The 25455-nt window shown below is 37.4% G+C and overlaps 1 protein-coding gene across 1 annotated transcript; it reads right to left on the bottom strand.

The window, feature by feature from the left end:
* Positions 1-408: 408 nt before the first annotated feature.
* On the bottom strand, positions 409-25455 carry apol1 (apolipoprotein L1). Its single transcript, XM_088346655.1, has 34 exons — positions 25205-25455; positions 25080-25133; positions 19367-19426; positions 19217-19279; positions 19077-19142; positions 17788-17859; positions 17646-17717; positions 17519-17575; positions 16015-16086; positions 15887-15949; positions 15757-15816; positions 15091-15150; positions 14971-15018; positions 14840-14905; positions 14689-14754; positions 14544-14615; positions 12714-12830; positions 12589-12636; positions 12422-12487; positions 12223-12342; positions 10983-11045; positions 10822-10893; positions 10688-10747; positions 10526-10603; positions 9085-9141; positions 8939-9010; positions 7803-7856; positions 7638-7739; positions 7484-7534; positions 7283-7321; positions 4510-4587; positions 4376-4415; positions 4244-4295; positions 409-2780 (listed from the first exon to the last, which is right to left on the bottom strand). The coding sequence occupies exons 1-34, from the start codon at positions 25205-25207 to the stop codon at positions 1820-1822; spliced, it is 3084 nt and encodes a 1027-aa protein (XP_088202781.1). The 5' UTR covers positions 25208-25455; the 3' UTR covers positions 409-1819.

The following is a 25455-nucleotide window of genomic DNA, read 5'->3' as shown; positions in this document are numbered from 1 at the left end:
CGACATAGAAATGGATGTGACACAACGGCGTGTGCAGTCACTAAAAAGGCCTGAGATAGAGACAGGTGTGCTCAGTTCTGCTACACACCCCTGGTTGGCGCCAGATTCCTGCCAAATATTGTTTTTTTTTTTTTAATATTTGGGCACAGGACAAAAAATTGAAATAAACCATCAACTACTAATCAACAAAAGGAAACAACGAAACATTTAAATCTTATTTTGTCTAGAAAACACTATTTGAGAACATGGAAAGCTTTTATTGTAGCTTTGATTTTGGAAAACCAAATAAGGCCCAACTTCACCCAGCTCCTAGCAGCAGCAGCCCCCCAGTAAATTGAGTTGACCCCTATAATAAAGTTTTTTTTTTCCTAATGCCTTTTCGTAATACCCATATTACAAACAATGAAGAAGACTTTCACTTATACCTTTATTACTTATTACACATTGCATACAACTTACACCCGCAAGATGACAACTAAGAATAAATACAAAAGTTCTTTAAATAAAGATAAACACAGCTTTGATTTATTCATTCAGTGGAAAATGTAGCAGTTAAGTAGTGACCATTTTTGCTAGAGTTATTCTAGTGTGCAAATTTATAAAACATAAAACACATTACATTCATATTTCTCAATTTCATCCAGTGTTGAAAAAAGCCAGCTAGCATCATGGTATTGTAAAGATGTAAGGCACTGTTGTGTGTTTAAGAAAATCCAAGTAAAACATTATTTAAAATACGTTATTTAAAATCATTATAAACGTTTTAGTTTTTGTTTCAATACATTTTACCCATAAGGGTAAAAACAGAAATTAGCTATTTATGTAAGCAACCCAAAAGCCAGCTTTGGCTAGCCAAGAAACAAAATCTTAATTATGTTCATTAAAAAACAAACAAACAAAAAAACTTTTAAGCTGTTGTGATAGCCCCCAAAATTCCAAGTTGATTATTTGTATTGAAAACATTTTTTGTTCCAATAAATTGAATCACCCAGAGGAGTAAAACACAGGTAACCCGTTAGTGTTAGGAACCCGAAAAACTGCTTTTGCTAGAGGAAACAAATTGCAGAAATGTAATCATTTGCATAAAAAAGGAAAATAGAAGATTCTTTAAGCTTATGTGATTGTAAAAACATCCAAGTAAAGCATTATTTGGATTAAGAACGTTTTTTCTTATAATAACTTCTCACCATGACGAGTAAAGGCCATTAATGTTGGCAACCTGAAAGCCTTTTTATGCTAGCAATGAAACAAATGGCAAAAGTGTAATCATGTCCACATAAACAAAACAAAACAAACAACAACAAAAAAACACATAGACTGGCAAAATGACACTATCCTTTGGAAGTGTAACTCGTCAAAAGGTAAAATTAACACGGTGATGTCATCACTATGCGACAAAAAGAGAATGCTTCTCTGACATTTGTGACTACAACTAAGAAAAGATTTTCCCAGCAGAACTAATCTTAGTTTACATTCAATAAAGAAGAGATCCCATAACTTTCAGATCCCTAAAAACGCTTTTGTTAGAGTAATTCTAATCACCCAGAAGAGATAAAAGACAAGTTAACTTTTAGTGTTAGCAACCCAAAAAGTCTGCTTACGGAAGCAAAGAAACAGAATGCTGGTGATGTCATCAATGTGTGACAGAAAGAAAGTTTCTCTGATATTTTTGACTACAAGCAAGATAGGATTTTCCTAGCAGATGTTATTTTAGTTTACATTAAATAAAGATGTGCTCATATATTTTGGGAACCTCCCTATTATAAGAAGTCAAAACGCTCCCCCTATTTCAGTCCAGCCATTTGTGCGGGTTGGTCCCTCACACGTACTCCCTTTTGTCAAGGTCCTTCTTGATGGCTTTCTTTATCTGGTCGATCTCGTCTTCTTCTTCTTCTTCTCTGTCGTACCGGAACCCCCCTATCATCTGGTCCTGGTTTTCGCCCTCCGCCTGGTCCTCGTCCTGCTGCCCGGTCGTCCCCTGCAGCTCCTCGCGGATGCTGTTGAGCTCTACCAATCCGTCGTGCAGCTGCGTGGCCACCTCGCGGATCTTGCCAGCGAATTCTGACTTTGCGCCCTTCTTGAGTTCTTTGGAGTCCTTGGCCACAAAGTAAATGTCCATGCCCACGAAGAGACCGGTGAGAACGCCGGTCGCCATGCTAGCGATCTGCACGGCGCGAGCCGCCGTGCTGCCCGCTACATTAGCGATCTGCACCACTCGCATGATCTCGTTGGCGTTAACGAGGATGGCTTTACCTGCCATGGCACCGTCCTCGTAGAAGCTGCTACTAAGAACGGGGAAGTCGCGGTTGTAGGCGTTGTTCTTCATCTTGATCAGGTCAAAACGCCGCAGGTTCTCGATTCCTTGCTTGATGAACTTAAGACACTTGTTGAGGTCGGACATCTTCTCCTGGTAGTCCTCCACGATCTTCTCCACTTTTTTACGGTCCATGGAGTTGTTGACCTGGTTGGAGATGCCGGCGCCCGCTGAGGTGAGGCCGCCGGCCGTGGCGACCCCGAGCCCCACTGCCGTGACGATAAGGGATGTGCCAAAAGTGACGGGCGCCAGGGCCAGGCCGGCAATGGTGGCCACACCTCCGATGGCGCTGGTGGAGCCGCCGGTTATTTGAGCGATTTTAGTGTTCTTGTTGAATTTGTCCAGGCCATCTGCGATGCCGTTCAGGTCGATGACGTGCTGCCAAAGGCTCTCGGCACGTTCCGAGAACAGCTTGTTGAAGACGCGGATGCCCTTCTGGACCTTCTCCGCAGTCACTGCAAAAGCCCTAGTGACAGGAAAGGGGGAGATGGTCTTTTGTGGCCAAATTCTTGACACGTCTGACCAACTACTTTACTGACTAACAATTAACAGCAATTAACAGCATTGAATAGCAGTATTATGGAAATTATCTATCTAAACTACTACAACTATTTATCCCAATATTTGTGTGTGTTTGTAGGTGATTTATAGGCTGTGAAACAGCAGAATCGATTTTCTTGTAAATGTACATCGTTGTACTTTAGGCTACCGAGAATGGCCTTCGTTTCGTGTCAAGGCATCCCACCTAATACCAACAAAATCGATAAACATCTGCTAACGTGCGGTCTGCCTGCATGGGGTCTCAAATGCCTTCTGGCGGCTAAATTGCTACAGCTTCCAACAACCGACCACTCCGAGCAGCCGAGTGCAATCTTTGGGCCATCTTGCTTGTACAAATTCGTTCCCTAACCATACATACCCCTAATTCCCTAACAACAAACTAAATCTATCGATCAGAACCAACCAAGTAGAAGCAAAAAGACTAACTTACCAACCAATCAAACCACTCACTCAACATATTGAGAGGTAACTTAACCAATAAAACTAAGAAAAAACAATCACCGTTAATAACTAGCTATAACTATTAATAGGATTAAGCAAATTATAACTAAACTGTTGGCTGAACTACCTCCCAAAATGTGTTTCTCTTTCTTCTTTCAGTTTGAAATCTGCTGCGGTTTATAAAGACATTTATTGTAAGTTTATGTACAAGCAAAAACAAAGCAAACAATGTAAAGTGCAGCTTGGGGTGTTCAAAGAATACAAAGAAGGCACAAGCATGAAAACAATTGACAATCAGGACAATTATTAAGAATAAGGAGGCGATTAAAGGAAGGACATATTCTAAGGGGCATGACAATCCTTACAAGCGGCAATTTAAAAACAAGTTTAACTTCCAATCCACTGTTGCAGTATCTCCCCCCCCCCCCCCCATTTGCATCCGCCCGCTACTTCAATCGACCAGCTCACATCATGTCACACCAAAGGTAAATGTATTTTTATTTACTGTTCTTTTTCGTTTGTAATGGTCTTTAATCATTTGCAAGTATATTAGACATAAGTAGTACTTACTATGTACTATTTTGTTTTTTAATGTCTTCACCTGAAATACCAGGAGTTTGGAATGCATTAGCCATTTCCCACTGTAAGGTAACTCCACTTTACGACTGGATTATCGTCGTATCCCAGAGGTCTACTGTACTTCTAGATTAGGTAAATAACTTTAGCCAACGGTAAAATTAGTTCTATTATATTTTGTATGAATTATGAAATCAAAAATCCCTTGTAACACCAACCTTTGCATTCTAGGATCAATTCAGTGACTGTCAACCAATTGACCAATGACTAAGGATGGGTTTAATTATAGTCAATGAGAACAGAAAAATAACATAAATCAAGATAGAATTTTGACAAGATCACAACACTCACTTGGCTTCTTCCTTTTCTGTCATGTCATCATCCTGAGGAGTGTCCTCCCAAGCTGACAAAACACAGCCAAAAATGTCATTCATTTTCAACTTACCGGATATCCAAAACATTAAGAAAAAGAGTTACACTTACACTCCACATTGTTCCACCATTCCATGAGACCATCCATGTCCTTTTTGTGATTAAAGGGTAAAACAAAATCAAAGTGCTTGATTAAGGACAGTCGTAGAGGAGTTTACATGGAGGTGTGAGGTTCTCAAACCTACCTGTGCATCTTCAGGTTGAGACGGATCAATGCGGAACTCCTCCAGCCGCTCAAACAAACACCGGTTTCCGCCTTCGGTCTAAAAACAAAATAACACAATAAGTTAAGGTCAAGTCATTTTTATTTGTATAGCCCTTAATCACAAAGGTCTTTTTGCATTAGAGCCAGCAGTCACATCGAGTATTTTATGTTTCACAAAATATAAATAATCCCATTTTGGAGTTCAGTAATTACAATTACAACAAATGTTAAAAAAGTAAATCTCATCTCATCTCATCAGCCGTACCGCTTATCCTCATTAGGGTCGCGGGGGGGCTGGAGCCCATCCCAGCCATCTCCGGGCAGTGGGCAGGGGACACCCTGAACTGGTTGCCAGCCAATCGCAGGGCACACAGGAACAGACAACTCATTCGCTCATTCACACCTAGGGACAATTTGGACCGGCCAATTCACCTGAAATGCATGTTTTTGGAATGTGGACAAGAAAAACAATAAAAAAGAAAAACAACTCAAAGCATACGCTTATGTCAAGCTTAGAATTTTACCAATTTAAAAAATCATCAAAGAGTTCAAAATTAAAGTCAAGTAAAATATATTAAAAAATTATAAAATGATTAAACAATTTCAAATTAGTTAAATAAAATAAAAGAAAAAAATATCACGTCAAAATAAAATTATTTTATCATAAATGTTATACAGTTAAATGGAAACAGTAAAAATTAAGTAAATCCAATATAAAAATGAAAAGAGGAGAAAGGGAAATTTCAGAGGAAAACTATGAAAATACATTAAAAAAATATCACCTTAAAATGTAAAATAATAAATCCCAAATTGATTTGAAGAATACATAAAATGAAATTAAAATAAATATATATTGAACTAAATCAAAACAAAATAAGTAAGGGAATAAATAATAACAATAAATTCAAATGAACTGCAGAGAAAATACAATTCAAGAAGGAATAGAAGAAAAATCATTAAAAAATATTAATTTGAAAAGATTTAAAATAACATATAAGAGTAAATAAATACATTTTAACTATCTAAAAACACAACAAAAATGAATAAAATATATAATGAATAACATAAATATCGTGTCAAACATTTAAAATAATAAAATAAATTACAAGCAAATAAAAACACAAAAAGAACTGCAAAAGAAAGGAAATGCATTCAAATGATCAACTTCGAATATAAAGAAAAGTTGTTTTTTTTAAATAGATGAAAATATTTTAACAAAGGAAAAACTAAGGAAAATCCAAAAATAATTTAAAACAATATATTTTTATTTTTTCATTTTTATAGAAATACATTTATACCTTAATCAAAACTAGACAAAAATAATAAAATACATAGTAAATAAAATAAACTTAAGAACCAATATTTTATACAAAATGTTTAGAATATATAATTCATTTTGTATATAATTTCAGACTGTTGTAAATTTTATTTTTTTATGCTGTTTGTATGATGTTTTCGTATTTATGTTTGAACAGCTCTGTATGATTTGTATGGCCATTGTTGTTCTTTGTTTTGTTCATTAGTTTTTTTGTTACTCAAGGGACTTCTGACAAAAAAATAGCTTGTGGCTAAACATAATTGGTACATTGTCCATGTTGAGTAAAGAAATTGAAAATAAAAACAGATAACAACGAAAAATTTGGCACATGTGCCCCTTGCTAATCGGCATAGAGGGGTTAATGCTTCTATGGTTCCGTATTGTGTTTTTGCAGAAGTGGCTTGTGGGTAAAGCGAAGCCGACGAACGAGTCAGGACACATTGCAGCCGCCTCATCTCGCCTTACAAGACTATGGCGTCGGAATGCAAGTTGGGGAGGTGTGCGTGGGCAAAAAGAAAAAAAGAAGAAAAAAAAAATACAAAACACGTGCTGACGAAAAAGTGTTTTTTCCCAGGGGGATGAAAGAGACGAGTATGAGCAGAGGATGTCACGTGACTGAAACTTTATCGTAACAAAGGTGACGTTCCGGTATTGTGGAGGAAGAAAGCCCTTACTGGGTGTGACTTTGTAAAGGTTGATCACAAGGATGTGATATGCATGTTTGGCAGGATGGGGTGCCGTGTTTCATATCGTCACCTCATGTGAAAAAAACAAATACATACTATATTCCATTATCCCTGATTGCATATTGCAGCAAGTAGGGACCAGCAGAGTCCATATTTGTTGTGAATATGGCTCTTTTTTGCTGTTACTGTATTTCCGCCTAAAATGAACTGCACTCATGCGGCCATGTTCCATCATGCTTAATCTTGAATTGTTACAAGTGGGGGCAAGGAAAGGCCCTTTTTCAGGAGGCGTGTTGTTTTGGCCCACCTAAAATAAAATGCAAGGTTATGGCCGGGATCCTTTATCCCCAATCGAGTATCGCTGAAATAAGAGGATAGCAGATTTTTTTACTTAGCACCTAAATATTTATATTTGGAAAAACAATTTGACAAAAACATGTTAGAAAATAGATATCCGTGATGAAATAATTTTCTAATCAAAAATGATATTAAATAAACGTAATATAATGAAAACCATTAAAAAAAATAAAAAAATAAAAACACAACTATTCAACTCAATTTGAACAAAGATTCATATAAATAAGTGTCATGTAATAAAATGCTGAAAATAATATACTAAATCCAAATTAAATGTGTAAAATTAACAAATTGAGGAAGAAATGGGTTGAAATGATAAAAATAAATGGGACAGAACTAATAGAAACATGAAGAACAACAAACAAGAGCTAACTAAAAGAAAAAAAGCCTACCTCAGCTTCTTCATCTCTCTGTCTCTGAGTCAATTTGTTCTGCAAAAGAAAAAAAAACAAATGAATTTACAAGCCTCGTGCACTACAAATAGACAAACTCAGTAATATCGATTGACCACACTTTCCACACAAGTGTCATCAAACACATAAGCTGTCAACACGATTGAAATCAATATCAATTAAATCCGTCAACGACATTACCTTGACGCGAGGCATGAATGGATTATGTCGCTTCGGCTTCTTGACTTTGACCTAAAAAAAACCAAATAAATCAACAACAGAAAAAAATACCAGAGCATACAAAGTTCTGCAAAAATATTTAACATAAAAAGAAGCAAGCTAAAAACTAAAAGACCTCTTCTGGTTTGCTAGTGCCATCGTCCTCCTTTTTATCCTCTTTGCTCTTGTCATCTTTTTCTTCTTGGTCTCCTCGCAGAACTTCTTCGTACGATGGAGGCTGTTAAAATGACTCCATTAAATATCGCAAATGCCAACAGTTCAACGTGCGACCTCCACATACCTTGCCGTTGGCACGTGGCATAAACGGGTTATAATTCTTTCCTTTCTTCTTTTTCTGAAAAAGAAAGCGCAGAATTTTCAAATTTCTGTTTTTTATGGCAGTTTAGAGAAATCAAAATACAAATTTAGGAAATACAATAAAACAATTACAGAGTCTCCAACTTAATGTTTTCACCATACGATATGGAATGTTTTCTTGGCCCCTTGTTACGTTTTTTCCCCATTAGACAAATTATATTGCGTGCCCAAAAATAGAAAATAATACAACTGTGCTTGTCAGTATGACAGAGTCACGTGCCTTATACATCTCTATGATACTTGTCTGCTTTTGGTTGAGGTCATAAGATGCTACTATTGGTCCATAAGATTGTGAAAATACAGATATGCTATTGGCTTAGCTCCACAGTGCCTTTTCCCTGTTTGTTCAGTTCAGATTATTGTTCATCCATCCATTATCTGCACCGCTTATACTCAGTAAAGTCGCGAGGGTGCTGGAGCAGGGGGCAGCCCGAACTGTTTGCCAGCCAATCACAGGGCGCACAGAGACAGACAACTCACTCGCTCATTCACACCGAGAGACAATTCGGCCCAATTAACCTGACATGCATGTTTTGGGATCGTGGGAGGAAACCAGAGTGCCCTGAGGAACCCCACGCAAGCACAGGAAGAACATGCAAACTATAATAACAATAAAAGAAAACCAAATAAGAAAACAGAATTAGTAACATTTAAAAAAACAAAAATGTAGATAGCAGATAGATATTTGGAAAAGGCATTGCATAATTAGTTGAAATAAAATAAAAATGAATAAAATCAAATAGTAGGCAAATTCTTCTGTAACCATAAGTTCACAAATAGATGAATTTGTGGATGTCATTAACAGAAATCTTCAAAGACAATAGAAAAAAACACGAGTCAGGTCTAAATGTGTACGCGACTAAGATACTCGTTTCCTTAAAACAGCATGAAGCCTCTTATTTATTGAGTTTGAGCGTCAGTACAAGTGTTTTTAATTGGTTTATGTCTGTTTTGGAATAGTGTAATGTGTTAAAAGTAAAGGACGTGTGAAAGGTAGAACGGCGTTCCCAAAAATTCTTAAACAATGAATTCAAAATACTATTTACACGCGATCCTCACCGGTTTAGCTTCCGCTGGTGTCGCCTCGTCCCCCTCGTCGTCCGCTTTTAGAAGTTCATCTTCTGACTGGCTCTGCAAGACATTCCCCTGTTTCAAAGCTGTAAAAGGCTCAACTCAAATTTCAGTTTAGGTCACATGATAACCACCTGATGCTGGTTTTCTTGTTGTGAAGCAACTGCGTTAGCCACTCGCCTTCTCATCTCCTGAAATGTCAAGTCATGTTTAGTTGTATAGCCCTTAATCACAAGGACTGCTGCAAAGACCACAGACTATTGCAAACTACAGACTATTATTACACCATCCCCTGATCTAAGACCTACATGAGGGCAAAGAAAACCTGAATGAGAAAAATGAAGATACCTATGGAAGGGACAGCACATGACGGATTAGTCAATTACAATTACGACTAATCAGTACTCATATCTGTCAAGGTTAAAACTCGAGATTGTATTAAAAAGAAAAACTCACTATGAGGCAGATCTGAGGGACAGCTCAGGTGGGATGCGCCTCCGATAAAAGGGCTACCCAACTCAATCTCCGACTCAGAATGCGATTCTCTTTTTAATCCAATCTCAAGTTTTAACTGTGACTAACTATAATCGAACTATAATTTTCTCACAATATCCCCTTTTATTCAGAATCAAAGCACAAGCAATAAGTCACATAGGTGATAATTAAATAAATTATTTTTGTTGCAAAAGTTATGAACTTCAGATCAGGGGTTAGTGTATTTGTAGGCTCTCCTTTGAGATTTTGTGATTTTCAGTAAAACAAGAATTATAATTGGAATAAGAAAAATTATCTAATAGAGGTTATGGTATTTTTTATTAGCGAGCTTTCTTTATTTCTTTTCATTTTGATACCTTAAAATAGTCAAACTTATTAATATTCTCCTGGATAAAATAAATTTATTTACAGAATATTTTTTTAATGATCAAATTAAGAACATTCATACTTATAATACGCAAAATGGTAGAGATACCTTTTGTAGTAAGATTTGATTTTTGTTAGAAAATATTTTTTTAAATAAGCAAAACTATGTCCCATTTAGAATACAAAATCATGTTTAGGACTCTTGGTTCTGCTTGCTGTTTTATGCCCCATGGATCTTGTAGAAGAGGTGGATAAAAAGCACAAACTTCGGCTTTCTCGCTAAAGAAGCCTGATGTGTACTGGTTGATTCCTCTGAGATATTTCCATTTTATTTTCTGCGCCCACGGCAAAAATGTCACAGTTGTATTCATTCATATATAGTGTATGTTTCGGCAAACCATATAACAGCACACCTTGTAAACACATGGGAGGCACCATTGGAGCTTTTGGACATTTAGAGTATTTCGTTGAATTCAGTAAGTTACATGATATAAATAAACGTAACCTTTATTTCGTTTAAATGTTAAATGCCGAAATGATGTCTATATGTGTAAAGACGTTACTCCCTCTTCAACCTTGTAATCAGAATGGTAGAAAACGATTGCATACGGGATAATTTGTCTCTATGCATGTAAATGATTCATTCAGCCAATATTCCTTTTTCAATGAGATTATTTCCTGCATGTAAACAAAGTCACGGAAGTCATCTTCTACCTCTTTCGAAGGCTTGTTAGGGGGGACTTTAGGAGCTTCCTTATCTGCCTTTTCCCGAGACATCATGCCCTTGTCGTCCTACAGAAAGGGAAGTACACACTATTGGTTGGCCCAAAACACAAAACCTGGCAGGAGGCGATGCACATTTATCTTAAGAAATACCTTCACGTCTTCAGATTCTTTCCCTCGGTCTTTGGCCTGATCTTGTGCCCTGTTCCCCCCCTGCGAAAAACACAACATCAAAGTAGACGGGAGTTGCCACGATAGCCCCGAGCCGGACCAAATAGCCTTCAAACCTTGTGGGCGTGTCGAAGTGGAAGCGGCGGAGTTTCACTTCTCTGCTTTCTCTCGCTGTCGTTGTGTTTGAGCTGGCCGGATCGACACACAGGAAGGGTTTAGAGAGGGGAGGATGCGTGTGTGTTGTCACTGATTACTCATGATAATGAATGCACTGTACTTTTTGTTTCCCTTCCACTTGTTTGTTGGTTTGTTTGAGGGTCTCGATGTCTTCATGGTCCCTCTGAAGAAAGGAGTTAAAAGAAATATGTTTTTGTAAAGATATAGAAACGTATAACACATTGATTACTCTAATTCTTCTTTACGTTGCGCTTTGCACATAGCGGCCTCAGTGCATTGCAAGTTGAAAAATATAACACAGTATATTATCCCTGATTGCATATTAGTGTGAATTTTTTTTAAACTGGCGGTGCTTTTTTGCAGTTCTATCAACTAAAAACTGAACTGTACTTGAACATCTGTGATCCATTATCACCGATCGCAAAGCGTACTTTTGTCAGGCCTGGCGGATTTTTTTTGCCGTTATTGTTTCTCTGTCTAAAATGTACTGTGCTGCGTTTCATTACTCCAAATCCTATATTTCTGCCAGCAGGGACCGGTAAGGCACTTTGGTTGGGAGGTGTCCTGTTCTGGCCGGTGTAAAATGAAATGCATGGTTGTGGCTGCGATCTATTATCCATGGTCAACTATTGGTGAGAGCAGAGGCCAACAAAGCGCTTTTTTCCGGCTCAGGCTGCTGAAGTCCCATTGTGGCCTACCTAAAATGAACCGCACTCTGTTGGCCATGATCCATTATTTCCTGTCAATTACTAATGAGAGTTGGGGCAGAGAGAGAAAATTTGTGTTATGTGTGGTAGCTTTATTCTTTCTGCTTATAATTAACAGCACCTGACTGGCTCCGATCCATTATTCCCAATCCTATTTTGCTGCAAGCAGGGACTGGCAGAGGGTACTTTGTTCAAGAGGTGTCCCGTTTTGGCCGGTGTAAAATAAAATGCACGGTTGTGGCCACAATCCATTACCCTTGGTCAACTATTGGTAGGACTAGGGGCCAGCAAAGCGCTTTTTTTTCGGCTTGGGTTACTGAGGAGTGCCATTTTGGCCTGCCTAAAATGAACCACATTATCCCCTGTCGACTATTAATAAGAGTGGGGGCAGAGAGAGCAAATTTGTAGTTTGGCTGAACTGACTGTTTTGTTGACGTTCCCACTGTAGCGCCTTATAGTCCGGTGCACCTTTTGTATGGAAAATAAGGTACTTTATTGGCAGGCCTAAATGGGTTCAGCTTGGACACTGCTCCCATCACACCCTAAGAGGTGTGGAGACGTTAAAATGAATGGCCATCAACGTCCACCAATGACCTCCCACTCACCCCCTGGGGGTAAAACGTAATTCCTTACCGGTTTATGGTCGGATGACTTTTCTTTGGCTGCGGGCGTTTCATCGTCGCTGGAGTCGCTTTGCTTGTCTTTTCCCGACCGAAATGGATTCAGCTTGTTCATGGCGCCAGCCAGTTTGCTCTGAAATTAAATGTTTGAAACAGACCTGCATCATCTGATGTTGAGAAGGTTTGGGATGTCCATAAAAAGGACTCAGAACCTTTTTATGGCCGGTTTGGTTCTCGCTGGTGTCCTCAGTGACATCACTAGGATCGGAATCGTCCTCCTTAGAGAAATAGTTATTAGTTATAAGTATCGGAAGGAAAAAAAAAAAACAGTTGCCACCCTAATTATCATTAGAGTTTACAGTAGTTCAGACAAGCGCACCTGTTTGTCAAATAAAAACGCATTCTTCATCATTGCACTGAAACCATTCTAAAAGGCAGACAAACACATGTGTTACTGTCATATTAAGATTAAACACACATTTATTGATAGATTGAATTGCTAACATGCTTTTGGGGTTTTTCTGGCAGGTTTTCCTTCGATCCTTGCAACTTCTCCTTGGAAGACTTCTCTGTAAGACCGTCGCTGCTGGCGGGGAGTTCACTTGCCGCTGTCAAGTTTTCCTAAGGCATAGTAAACAACCATTTTGAATAATGTTCAGAAAATAGTTAAGCACCAACAACTAAAATGTAATACAGACGCTGCCCTACTTACGAAAGTTGAATTTGTTCGTAAGTTGCTTCAGTGCTATAATTTTGTGTTTAAGGTTTATACAAGTCTGTTTAAGGCTTGTATACGTAACTTGTATTGTTTTGTACTAAAAAAAAATAAACATTTTAATAATATGCTCTATAAAGATAAATAAAGTGAAGTTTAACTTACTTTTGGAAAATATGCTTTAAGAGGTCCTCCTCTGTTTAAGAGAGTGGACAAAAAAAAAGTGATCCAACCATTTTCTCAACCGCATCAAGCTTTCTTATTCCACTTTCATTTCAAAAGAAACGGCTCACCTCTTCTTTACACTTTACACCAACCATATTGAATGGACGCACGAGATATTAAACAATTAAAACGTGAAAGTTCTTGGTGCGCTAGATACACAGTACACGTAGTATGTTAACAAACGACCTAAAAAGTAGAAACCGGATTTCTTCTTAGGGGTGGATGCTGGGTGACCTCTTACAGCACCACCACACGCCGGAAGCGGCGGAAAGAAGCACTGGAGTACGGTCCTCTATTTGGAAAATGGTGAAAATAATAAAAAATCTAACTTAAAACAGCAGCAATGTTAGGATATTTCTCGACACCCCGAAAAAAAAATATGTTCGTATCTACCGTTTTTGTAATTCGAATGGTCGTAAGTAGGTGTACGTCTGTATCCAAAATGTAAGCAAAATGGCTTTGTGAAGATACTTTTGATGACTGAATCAAGGGGACTGGACCAAAACAAGATTTGGCTTTTTCCTGCCAGCCCATTTTTTTTCTGTCTTTATTTGATTTATATGTTCAACTATTTGTGTCTTGATTTGACTGTCATTTTGTTCATGAAATAAACAGTGAAACATTAAATGCCACCGAGGTTGTTTCAGAGACATAAAAAAATGTAGGAATGGTCAAAAAAATAATACAATAGACCCTTAGGAGATTTATGATGTTCTTTTAGCGCCTCATTACAGAATATTCCCTACTATACACATCAACGAATTATTTCACATGCCAAAAGCTTGTAAAATTCTAACTTTTCTGTATTCTCACATATGACAAGTTACATCCCTAAGATCCCTGTCTGCTGGTCGAATTATTTAAAATGCTGGACTGCTATTTGTTTGTGTCACGGCATAATGAAGATAATGATATGCTATTGGCTGAAAACGATTACACACCGGTGGTACTTTTAAAATCTGTTTTAATTTGAATTCACTGTTTCCTCCCCCTTATGCATCCACTCGCAAGCTCCACTGTACCAGCACAAGTAAATAAAATTCAATGATTCCTTTACATGGGTATTTATCAATACTATTGTTATTCAATCCTATACTTTAATCCTATACTTATAAATTACCCATAAGTAGTACTTACAATATGTTATTTTGTTATTTTAAAGTTTTGATCTGGAGCAGCAGAGGATAGCTACACAATACAATAGGTTTCTATTCCGCAATAAGGCAATTTCACTTTGCGATCCCCACCTCAGAACGGATATCCCAGGGTCTACTGTACAATTACGATTATTTTCGGGTTAACTTCTCATTCTAAATGATCCTTAAACAAAATGTCGCATTTAACACCTTCAGAGTGTTAAAAGTGTAATGTATGTCAAGTTAAAGTTAGGCTACCTGAGACTGAGTTCTGGTAGTAACATGTTGTTTGGGCTTTTTGAACATGCCGCTGAAGAGACCTCCTTTCTCCTGCAGGAAAAAACAGGAATTAACGTTGCAGTCGTCACGGTAATGCAGATACACTAGCTTTGGCGCCGCTGACCTTAGCAACGCCTTCTACGAGGTTTTCACTGCTGGCTGAAAGCTCGCTGGTTTGAGACAAATCATCCTGAAGCAATACAGGGAAAAAAGGGAAATTAAAATATACATTGATTGAATATGTTTTTTAAAAAAATGTTCGCATTGCTATTCACCTGAGACTTTTCTCTTGTCGGCTTTGGTGATTTCTTAAACATTCCGCCAAACATTCCAACCGACTCCTGGGAAACAAAATGTTAGCTTTTAATGTTAGAACTATTGAATGCTAATGTAAAATCAACTTCACCTTGTTAGTGCTGTTTTCTGACTTGTCATCATTCTCAAACAAATTGTCCTGAAAACAATCAGTGCCTACCTTTAGAGGGACATATCATGCATATTATACTGGCTGACAGGCGTGCCTTACTTGAGACTGTGTTCTTTTTGGAGCTTTTTTAAACATCCCACTAAACATTCCGCTACTCTCCTACAGGGAGAACGTAAACATTTACCATTAGGAAAATACAATAAACAGAAATGTGAACAAAAATAGTGACGGAACTGTTATTTAACACATTACATATTGTTTTGAAAACTAAATCAGTCTTAAAATAGTCCCAAAACACACTAAATTTGGTGTTTAAAGAACTAAAAATCCTGAAAGTACCCCAATACAGAATCCTGATTCAGATCTCATGACCTCTTTTAAAGTCTTGAGTGTGTAATATTATCGGTCTGTAACCTGTAGTACCACCGTTATGAATATTTTATTTGTTACAAAACTGTTATTTCTTGTCTATGACATAAGTTGCACCGGAGTATAAGTCGCACTCCAGGCCAAACTATGAAAGAAACCAACTTATAGTTCGGAATATACGGTAAATATGTAGTGGTTGACAGCCTATTTAAACCCTTCTAATCATCGCAACCTAGTAATAACAATATAACATAGTAACAAAATAGTAATAACATAATTAGTTCTTATAGAAATGTATATTAAAATGCTAGCCCTTCGCGCTAATTAGTGACACAAAAGTATCTCTTGACTTCAAAAAGTTTAGAGACCGCTGCATTAGAGAATTGTCTCACTCACCTTGGTGTTTTCATTCACATCATTGCTGGGGCTGGCAGACAGTTCGATGTCTAAAAGATCCTAAAATAAGATGTATAATAACATTTGATATGGCTTTTATTCTCCTTGAAATGTTAGCTTTAAGAGTCACCTGTGAGGGTCTGCGTGCATGTCCTCGTTTTTTCAGCATTCCGCCCAACATGCCGGACTTATCCTGCTTCAAACACGCAAATTCGGTACCAGGGCCTGATTGGTTTCAGTAGATAAGTGCGTGTTAACCTTGGTTGGTTTGCCTTCATCCAAGTTGCCGTTGCTGGCCGAAGGTTCGGGATTGTGATGAGAAAGCACAGGCTACAAAAAAAAATGTCACAAATACCTTGAGAATATTTATTGCACAGTTCCAAAACCATATAATTTTGCATTCAACAACAAATGTGGACTCAAAAAATAGAATGCTCTGGCAATTTTGAGGTAAGCTACAAGTACGGCGTATCAATTTCAAGACTTCACCAGGAACTATGAGTTTTACGACTCTGCAAATATTTAAATATGAACAAATATAACCAGCCACAATCTGGCTGTTTAATCTTTACATGAAAAGCAGCCCGCCTGGAAAAAGTCCAGGTTGATTTTTGTTTGTGCAGTTAGAAAATACTAGTCAGGCGTGTTTTGGCCACCTAAGATCAATGCTAATTGTTATGAGTGAGTGCATCAACATTAAGTGTTGTTGGGCATTGCAGGTTGTAACTGCGCACAACTTGTGCCTTTTTAAAAAGGTACATGCCTATTTTTATTTTTATTTTTTAATTTTGAATTCTTAAACAGAAGACCCCCTAGGTTAGGGTGACCCCGCCATACAACATTTTCACTTTACAGAGTAGAATAATATGTTTTAATAGGCCTTCTTTGCAGAATTTTCTCCACTAAACAACATCAAAAACAAATTATTTTGCGCGGCAAAAAACATATAAGATTAAAACTTTGCTGTGTTTGAGTGTATGACGACCTACGTCTGTCTGCTATTGGTCGACGTCATTGTAAATGCTGGTCTGCTATTGGTTTGCATCACAGCATCATGAAGATACCAATATAGTATTGGTTAAATTCCAGTCCACAATGCTTTCCTCCCTTTCCATTTATTTCAGAATCTTGTGTGTTTCGTAAAGCCTATGCAGGTTAACGATACAATTTTTTTGTACTGTATTCATTAACTATGGGTCACAAGACTTCTTATTTAGCCAAAACCAATCAAAGATCAGGACAATTATTAAAAATTAGGATATAATTAAAGTGAAAGTTTTTAAACCAATTTTAAATGCATCCACCTGCTACTCCACTGTACCAGCTCAAGTTACATCGCACCAAAGGTAAATAAAATGTCATTTTTCCTTTAAATGCATATTTATTGATAGCTATATATTTTTAATCATATAAATCAAAATAACATATGGGTAGCAATTACTATTTACCTTTTTGGTATTAATGCTCAATATATCGTAGAAGTTTAATGAGTTTACGTCGGGTACTAAGTGTTTCAAACACAATAGCTAAGTATGATTGGTGTCTCTCCCATGCCATAGATTAATGTCATATCCTGGGCATTTAGTTTGTAGTACTGTATTGTACTGTATTTAAAAATATAGTATTCCAACTTGTGGCTATTACTTTTCAATTGAAAATATAAACAGTAATAATGTGATTGACATATGTTTTACATTTTACACACACAAGAAAACAGTACATTTCTAAATCATTGCTCTATTGAAAACATTGAAATATTCACCTTGGAGTTGTCATTCATATTGTTATTGGTGGCGGACAAATCAATGTCAAGAAGATCCTAAAGGAATAAAATGCAGTTTTAATGACACTTGTGATGAAATTATTGGTGCAAATTGTGAACTATGTACCTGCGAAGGCCTACGTGCGTGACCCCGCTTATAAGGTTTCTTCAGTAACCCGCCCAACATGCCAGACTTGTCCTGCATATGACCAGTGAAGTTAGCATCAGAAGCTAACTACTTTGAGCCATGTTTAAAATAGTGTTCTCACCTTGGCCTGCTTGCTGTCATCTAAGCTGCCGTTGCTGGCGGAAAGCTCGGGATTATGTTGTGAGAGCGCCACCTAAAATTACACAACGACGCTTTGTTCTTGAAATAAGCCTTAAAAGTGCCAGAAAAGTGTCAAAAATATGTCCTAGAACACTCAACTTGGGGTTTGAAAACAATTATGTAAAGCTATAAATACGGTCATGGCTAAATAAGTTTAAAACCCAATCAATGTTACATTTAAGAACAAAACAGTCTTGAAACACAGTCACCCAAAGTGTCCAAGGGCTGTCCTAAAATAGTTTTTAACTAATTCTCAAATGTCCTTAAAATAAAGTGGAGACAATAAATGTTGCTGATAAAAATTTAAAAGGGTAATAAAAGTCTCTAATCAGTGTTACATTCAGGGACAATCGAGGACTAAAATGTCTCTATAACAATCAGTGTTGCGTTCAATCAAGCATTAGAAACAGAACCACTCCCTAAAATTGACCAAATACAGCAACCCTGCCTTATGATGTTTTATCTTTATGGTGGGAAATTAGATGTTTTTTCGGCCCCTCTTTAAGTCATTTTTCCACCATCAGACAAACAACAAATGAGGGCCCAAAAAATTCTAACTTTGCGGTGTTCGTGCATATATAAAGTCATGTTTCTAAGATGCTTGCCTGCTATTGGTCAACATCATATAAGATGCTCCCTCTCACAGAGCTATTCTATGTACTGTTTTTATTCGCTATGGGTCTGAAAACTTGCGAAGATGCTAAAAGGAGAAGTAAATAAAAGATAACCATGGAAACAAAGCTTGTGATTATCATGAAACCCGAAGAATGCACATGAATTGTTACTCTCTCTCAGAAAAATGGCCGTACAGAGTCTTCTAAGGGCGTGACAATCATCAGAAAATTAAATTTATAAAAATGTCTTTAATTAGAATCCGACGTCTCCTAACCACATTTGCATCCACCTGCTACTCCACTGTATCAGCTCAAGTCACAATTTGGCAAAGGTAGAAAACATTGTATTATTCAATTACATGAATATTTATTATTTACACGTATATTACATATAAGTAGTGCTTACTATATACCATTGTGTTTCATGTTTAATATGTGTATAAACTCACTGGCAATTTTGCCCGGGGTACCCAAGGAAAGCAATGCATTAGCTACTTACCTTAGGTTTCTATCTATCCCATGCCATACTGCAATTTCACTTAATGACCCCCACCCCAGAAGGGATAAATATCGTATCCTGGATGCTACTGTAATATAAAATTTCAAAATGACAAACCTGATGTGACTCTTTAGATAACTTAGGCTGCTTCTTGAACATTCCTTTAAACATGCCTCCTTTGTCCTGGAATCATTAAAAAACAAATAATGTTGCTGTAATCTTTGGTCGAATTTCAACAATAGAAAATAAGCTGCGACCTTGGCATTGTCATCTAAGCTGTCGTTACTCTTGGACAGCTCGCTGCTGACTGACAAATTGTCCTGTAAACATTGATACATTCCTGATTTGAGTGTTTATATAATACGTATTATTTATACTGTCGTTTTTGACATGTTGTCAAAATATACCTGCGGTTCTGACGACTTGGAGGATCTTCTGAACATGCCACCGAACAAGGCAGCCTTTTGCTGAAAAAGGAAGAATTTTCAGATGTGAATACTAAGTTTGGGGAAGGGGCCATTTTCAAATTGGAAACATGTTAAAAAACATTTAAATAACGTCAAAAAGGTAGCTTTCTAAATACAAAACTCCATATTTTCTCAACTACAGTATAAGGCACATTTTCTATTCAATAGTTTGGCCATGGGCGAGCCTTATACTCTGGAGCGACCCATGTGTGAAATAATTGACACCTTATTAGTACATATAATCCCACATTTATCGAGGTTAATGGGGGTTAGTGATAAGGGGAAATCTGCAAAATCATCATGTTAGGAGGAAAAAGTTAAAAAAAAAATCAATATTGTGGGGTAGCATCAGGTTTTACATCAATATGTATGCATAATTATTCTCGTCAAAGTCGCAGGATTTTGGTGTGCTTTTAGTCATATACCGATTTGAAAATCTAAAAACTGAATGTTGTTCTCCAATGAGGCAGCCATTTTTGAACAGTTACTCAGAATTATCGTATGAACCTTATTTACTTCATCGGGGGAAAATTCCATCCATCCTTTTATTATCTGCACCGCTTATCCTCAGTAGGGTTGTGGGGGTGCTGGAACCCATCACAGCTATCTTCTGGCAGGCGGCAGGGGACACCCTAAACTGGTTGCCAGCCAGTCTCAGGGCACACAGAGACAGACAACTCACTTATTCAAACTTAGGGGACAATTTGGACCTGTCAATAACCCTAAAATGCATGTTTTTGGAATGTGCGAGGAAACCTTCGCAGGCAAGGGGAAAACATGCAACTCAGGAAGGTTTGATCTCATGACCTCAGAACTGTGCCGCAGACACGCTAACCACTCACTTGCCGTGCAGCGCATCGGGGGGAAAATAATTGTGTTAAAAAAATAAAAGCTATACATTGTGAGGGGGACATTACGTTTTACACCAAAATGTTAGCATACATGTCTTGATGTGCGTTTAAAGACATGTTAAAAGTCGGAAATCTAAAAGCTAAAATGTATTCTGCTGGAGCTTGCCCATCCATCCATCCAGCCATCTATTATCTGCACCGCTTATCCACAGAAACACCACACAGGAAGGTTTGATCCCATGACCTCAGAACATGCGCTAACCGCTGCGCTGCCGTGCTACCCTTCAATTGAGCTGCCAGCTTTTGATAAAATATCCACTGGGAGGTACATACTTTTATTTATCACGTAAGAAAGAAACAACAAAAGGGGGAAAAGATTGTGGAGGGACATCACATTTAGAAGCATAATTCTTGTCGTCAAAATCATACTTTGATGCGTTTGTTGGCGTATTTAAAGCCGGAAAATACTAAATTTAAAGTTTTTATTCGTGAAGCTGCAATATTTTGAATAAATATCCGATGAACAGTAATTTACTTTTACTCATTACAGAAGAGAAAAAAGTGACACCATGGAGTGACATCACTGTCACGGTCGCCATGGCTACCAGTCTGCCGCGCCCCCGAACTCAGCTGCAGCAGATCAGCTGATTGCTGGTCTGCTATTTAAGGCTGGATTTTGGGTTTGGCGGGCGCTGGCTCATTACACAATCCCTGGTCTGTTATGCCTTGTCCTGTTTTAGTTTTAAACGTTTTCCGTCTGTTATGCCTTGTCCTGTTGAGTTCGTGCCGGAGGAACTCTGTATTGTTCTGTTTTGTCCCGGAGTATTGGGCGACTTTTATTTTGTTAAATAAAACTTATGGATCGTTATGCAATTGAGTTCTCCCTTCCTGCCTCCTGCCTCCGTTCTGGTCCGGTAACCTTCCCCCCACCACGCCTCGTGACAATCACGTCCAAAAGTTCTTCTAAACTTTGACGACTGAGCCACAACATTTTGTGCGTTTTTAGACTTTTTTAATGCCGAAAACCTGTAAATTAAACTTTTTTCCCAAACGAAACTGTCCTCTTCTACGGAAACACCGAACAAAAAGTACATACTTTTATCTATCATACAGGAAAGAGAATAAAGAGACATTGTGTGGTGACATCACGTCTAAAAGTTATCATCAATTTTGTAGTCAGAGTTGCATAATTTTAATGTATTTGTAGACATTTTAAAAAAATCGGAAATCTATAAACTAAATGTTAATCCTCAATAAAAATATTCAATGGAAAGCATGTACTTTGATTTATCTCACAAGAAATATGATATGGTGGCATTGGCAGGTGACATCGACTCTTTAAGTTGAATCTTGTTGACTGAGTCACCAACTTTTGATGCATTTGTAGACATGTTTCAAGTCAGAAATCTACTGTATTAACTAAATGTTATTCTTCCATAAAATGTTCGTCTTTTGATGAAATAGCCAACAGAAAGTAAAATCTGGTACTTTTATTTATCATACAAGACAGAAAGGTGACATTGTGGAGTGATTATGTCAAAAGCTATTCTAAATCTTGTTGTGAAAGACGCAGACTTTTGATACGTTTCTAGACATTTTTAAAAGTCTGAAGATCTATAAACTAAATGTTATTCCATAAGGCGCCCGCTTTGAGACTGGGAGGTTCGGGTTCGCGCCCCGGCCGAGTCATTCCTAAGACTTAAAAAGTGGTCGGCGGCGCCCTCTGTTGGCTGCGGCTGCATCGGCTCGCTACAACGGGTCAGGTGCAACGACATTTCGTTCTGTGTACATTGTTACACAGAATGACAATACAAGGAAATTATTATTATTATTATTATTATTATGAACCTCCCACATTTTGATTAAATCATCAATGGACATTATTTAGTTTTATTTATCACACAAGAAAGATAAAATAGAGACATTAGTGTGTGGCATCAACTCAAACTAATCATGAATCTTCTTGACAGATTTTTGATGCGTTTGTAGTATGTATGTTTAAAGTCAAAAATCTACTGAATTAACTTAATGTTTTTTTCTGTAAAATTATTGTATTTCGATGAAATATCCAACGACAAGTACATACTTTTAATTATCACACAAGAAAGTCAAAAGAGTGACATTGTGGAGTGATTTGCATCAGAAATCTATTATAAATCTTGTTGTGAAAGTCGCAGACTTTTGATGCGTTGGTAGACGTTTTTAAAAGTCGGAAATCAAACAACTAAATGTTATTCTTCTATGAACCTCCCATTTTTTGACGAAATATCCAATTGACTGTATGTACTTTTAGTTATCACACAATAAAGACAAAAAAGTGACATTGTAGAGTGATTTGCATCAAAAATCTATTATAAATATCATTGTGAAAGTCGCGTTTACAGACATTTTTTTTTTTTTTTTTTTTTTTAACTTTTTATTTCTCACACCAATTTTGACAGAGGTTTGATTCCACCATCTTACATCAACACAAAATATATACACTTGACACACTCATAAATAACAGAAGGAACAATAAAGAAGAAAAAATACTATTAATAGAAAAGAAGAATAAATGTTCATACAATACATCCATACAAAAAGAAATATATAAAAAAATAATAAATAAAAATATACACCCAAAAAAAAAAAAAAAAAAAAAAAAAAAAGAACAAAACATAATAAATAGGGGGAGGTGTTTAGACATCAAGTAAAATTTGTGTGATAGGCTTCCATCTTTTCTCGAATTGGTCAAGTTTCAGTTGAAGTCTTGCAGTGATTTTTTCCATAATGTACATTTGCTTTAATTTGTCTCTCCATTGTTTTATGTCAGGAGGTTGTGGTTTCAGCCAGGACACTGTGATCATTTTCTTTGCTACCAGAAGCATTACCCTTAGTATATATTTCTGTTGACCAGATAGTAATTCTTCTGGCAAAATTCCTATTATGTAAGCCTTTGGGTCCAACCGCAACTCCCAGCCAGTAATTAATTTTATTTCTCTCTGGATACTTCTCCAAAAATTTAATATTACAGGGCAATTCCAGAAAATATGCGTAAAGTCTCCGAGCCCCCCACAGTTACGCCAACATAGATTTGAGGTATTTTTATATTTTGAAGTGATAGAGGGTGTATAGAAGAATCGCATTTTTACTTTCCATTCAAACTCCCTCCATGTCGGGCTGTTGGTTATTTTGTGTCCCTCTTTCAATGTTTTTTCCCATTTGTTGTCTTTTATCGCTACATTAGTTTCTTGTTCCCATTTTTCCTTAACTGCCATGTCCTCATTACTGAGATCCATTCTCAGGGCTTTATATAGTTTTGATATAACCCCCTTTATTGATTGTCCTTTTGTATATGATATTAATAATTCCTCTACCTTAGTTGGCTCCTTACATATTTTCCCCCATTCCTCGTGTTTCTGGAGGTAATGCCTTAGTTGCAAATATTTGTAAAAATCATTCCTGGGTAGGTCAAATTCTTGTTGGAGTTGTTCGAATGATTTCATTGCCTGTGCTTCCAATACTTGGGTAATCAACATCAGTCCTTTTTGGGCCCATTTTTGAAACCCTACCTCCATAGCCCCAGGTTTAAAGGTTTACAGACATTTTTAAAAGTCGGAAATCGATAAACTATTCTTTGAAAAAGGTGACATTGCGGAATGATGTAAGTCAAAAAGCTCCTATAAATCTTGTCAAAGTCGCAGACTTTTGATGCTTTTGTAGATATTTTTAAACGTTGGAAATATATAAACTAAATCTTGCTCTTCAACAAACCTCTGATATTTTGATTAAATATCCAACGGATAGTATGTACTTTCATATTTGACCCCAATCTGTCCTTTCCAACACACGTTAAGAATATAGCTAGAACAGCTTATTTCCATCTTCGCACATTTGCTAAAATTCCCCCTTTGCTGTCTCGGTTAGATGCGGAGATCGTAATTCATGCGTTTGTTACCTCGAGTCTCGATTACTGTATGGACTACTCTCCGGTCTCCCGAAGTCCAAAATCAAGAGCCTTCATCTGGTACAAAATGCTGCAGCGAGACTTTTAACTAAGACAAGAAAGTTTGATCAAATTACCCTGATTTTAGCTAACCTGCATTGGCTCACTGTTAGCTTAAGATGTGAATTAAAGGTTCTGTTGGTAGTATACAAAATCATGCATGGACTTGCTCCCTCATATCTTTCAGATATAATTCCCCCCTATGTTCCGGTCCGGAGCCTTCACTCTGAAAATGCTGGTCTACTAGTGATCCCAAGATCCAAGAAGAGATCCGCTGTGGAATGCTCTTCCCCCCGAGTTTCGATCTGCAGCCTCCATGGAAATGTGTAAATCTAGGCTTAAAACACACTTCTATTCTATAGCATATGAATAACCTATATTTTTTGTTGACAATAGCTGTGTATTATTTGTTATTGCGACACCCATGGCAGCCTGGTCATCCTGGAAGGGGATTACTTCATGTGCGGTCTCTTCTCAAGGTTTCTTCATTTTCCTCATATTGAGGTTTTTGAGTTTTTCCTTGCCCCCATGTAGGTTTTAGATCAGGGGATGGTGTAATAATAGTATGTGGTTTGCAATAATTTGTGGTCTGTGCAGCCCTTTGAGACTCTTTGTGATTAAGAGCGTCACAAATAAACATGACTTGACTTTTGTTATCACACAAGAAAGGGGAAAAGTGACATTGTGACTCTAAAGGTTAGCGTAAACTTTTGATGCGTTTGTACATGTTTACAAGTCATGAATCTAAAAAAAACGACCCCGATGAATAATCATAGAATATATACGGTACTGTATATAATCAAAAAGTAGTATTCACCGTGACGTCTCCTCCATCACACTCCAAGTCCAGGTCAAGGTTGTCGTACCGATCCTACCGGGAAAACCGAGAAATGTAAACGACAGAAACACAAAGTGTGTTCTTAAAACGATTATTCCTCTCACCATTTTGTTTGTGTTTCGGGTTCAGTCTCCGAAGCGAACTTCGTTTTCAAGATTCGCTATCCCCGCTTCGTTCTGTAATAGTTTTCTGGGCTTCTGAGTAGTAAAGTTCCGCCCAGCCTTGTCACTTGGGAGAGGGGAATGGAAAAGGGGAAGAACACCTTCACCTATTTTTGCGAATCAGAATTTGAAAAGATTAAAAAAAAAACTGCGAACCGGTTTCACGAGTCTGATCTTGGTTCCGAAACGGAGGG

Source organism: Urocampus carinirostris, chromosome 1, assembly GCF_059441175.1.
Source record: "Urocampus carinirostris isolate Australia breed hairy pipefish chromosome 1, RoL_Ucar_1.0, whole genome shotgun sequence".
Lineage (NCBI taxonomy): Eukaryota > Metazoa > Chordata > Actinopteri > Syngnathiformes > Syngnathidae > Urocampus > Urocampus carinirostris.
Note: the sequence above shows the minus strand (reverse complement) of the source record. Positions and strands in the feature narration are given on the sequence as shown.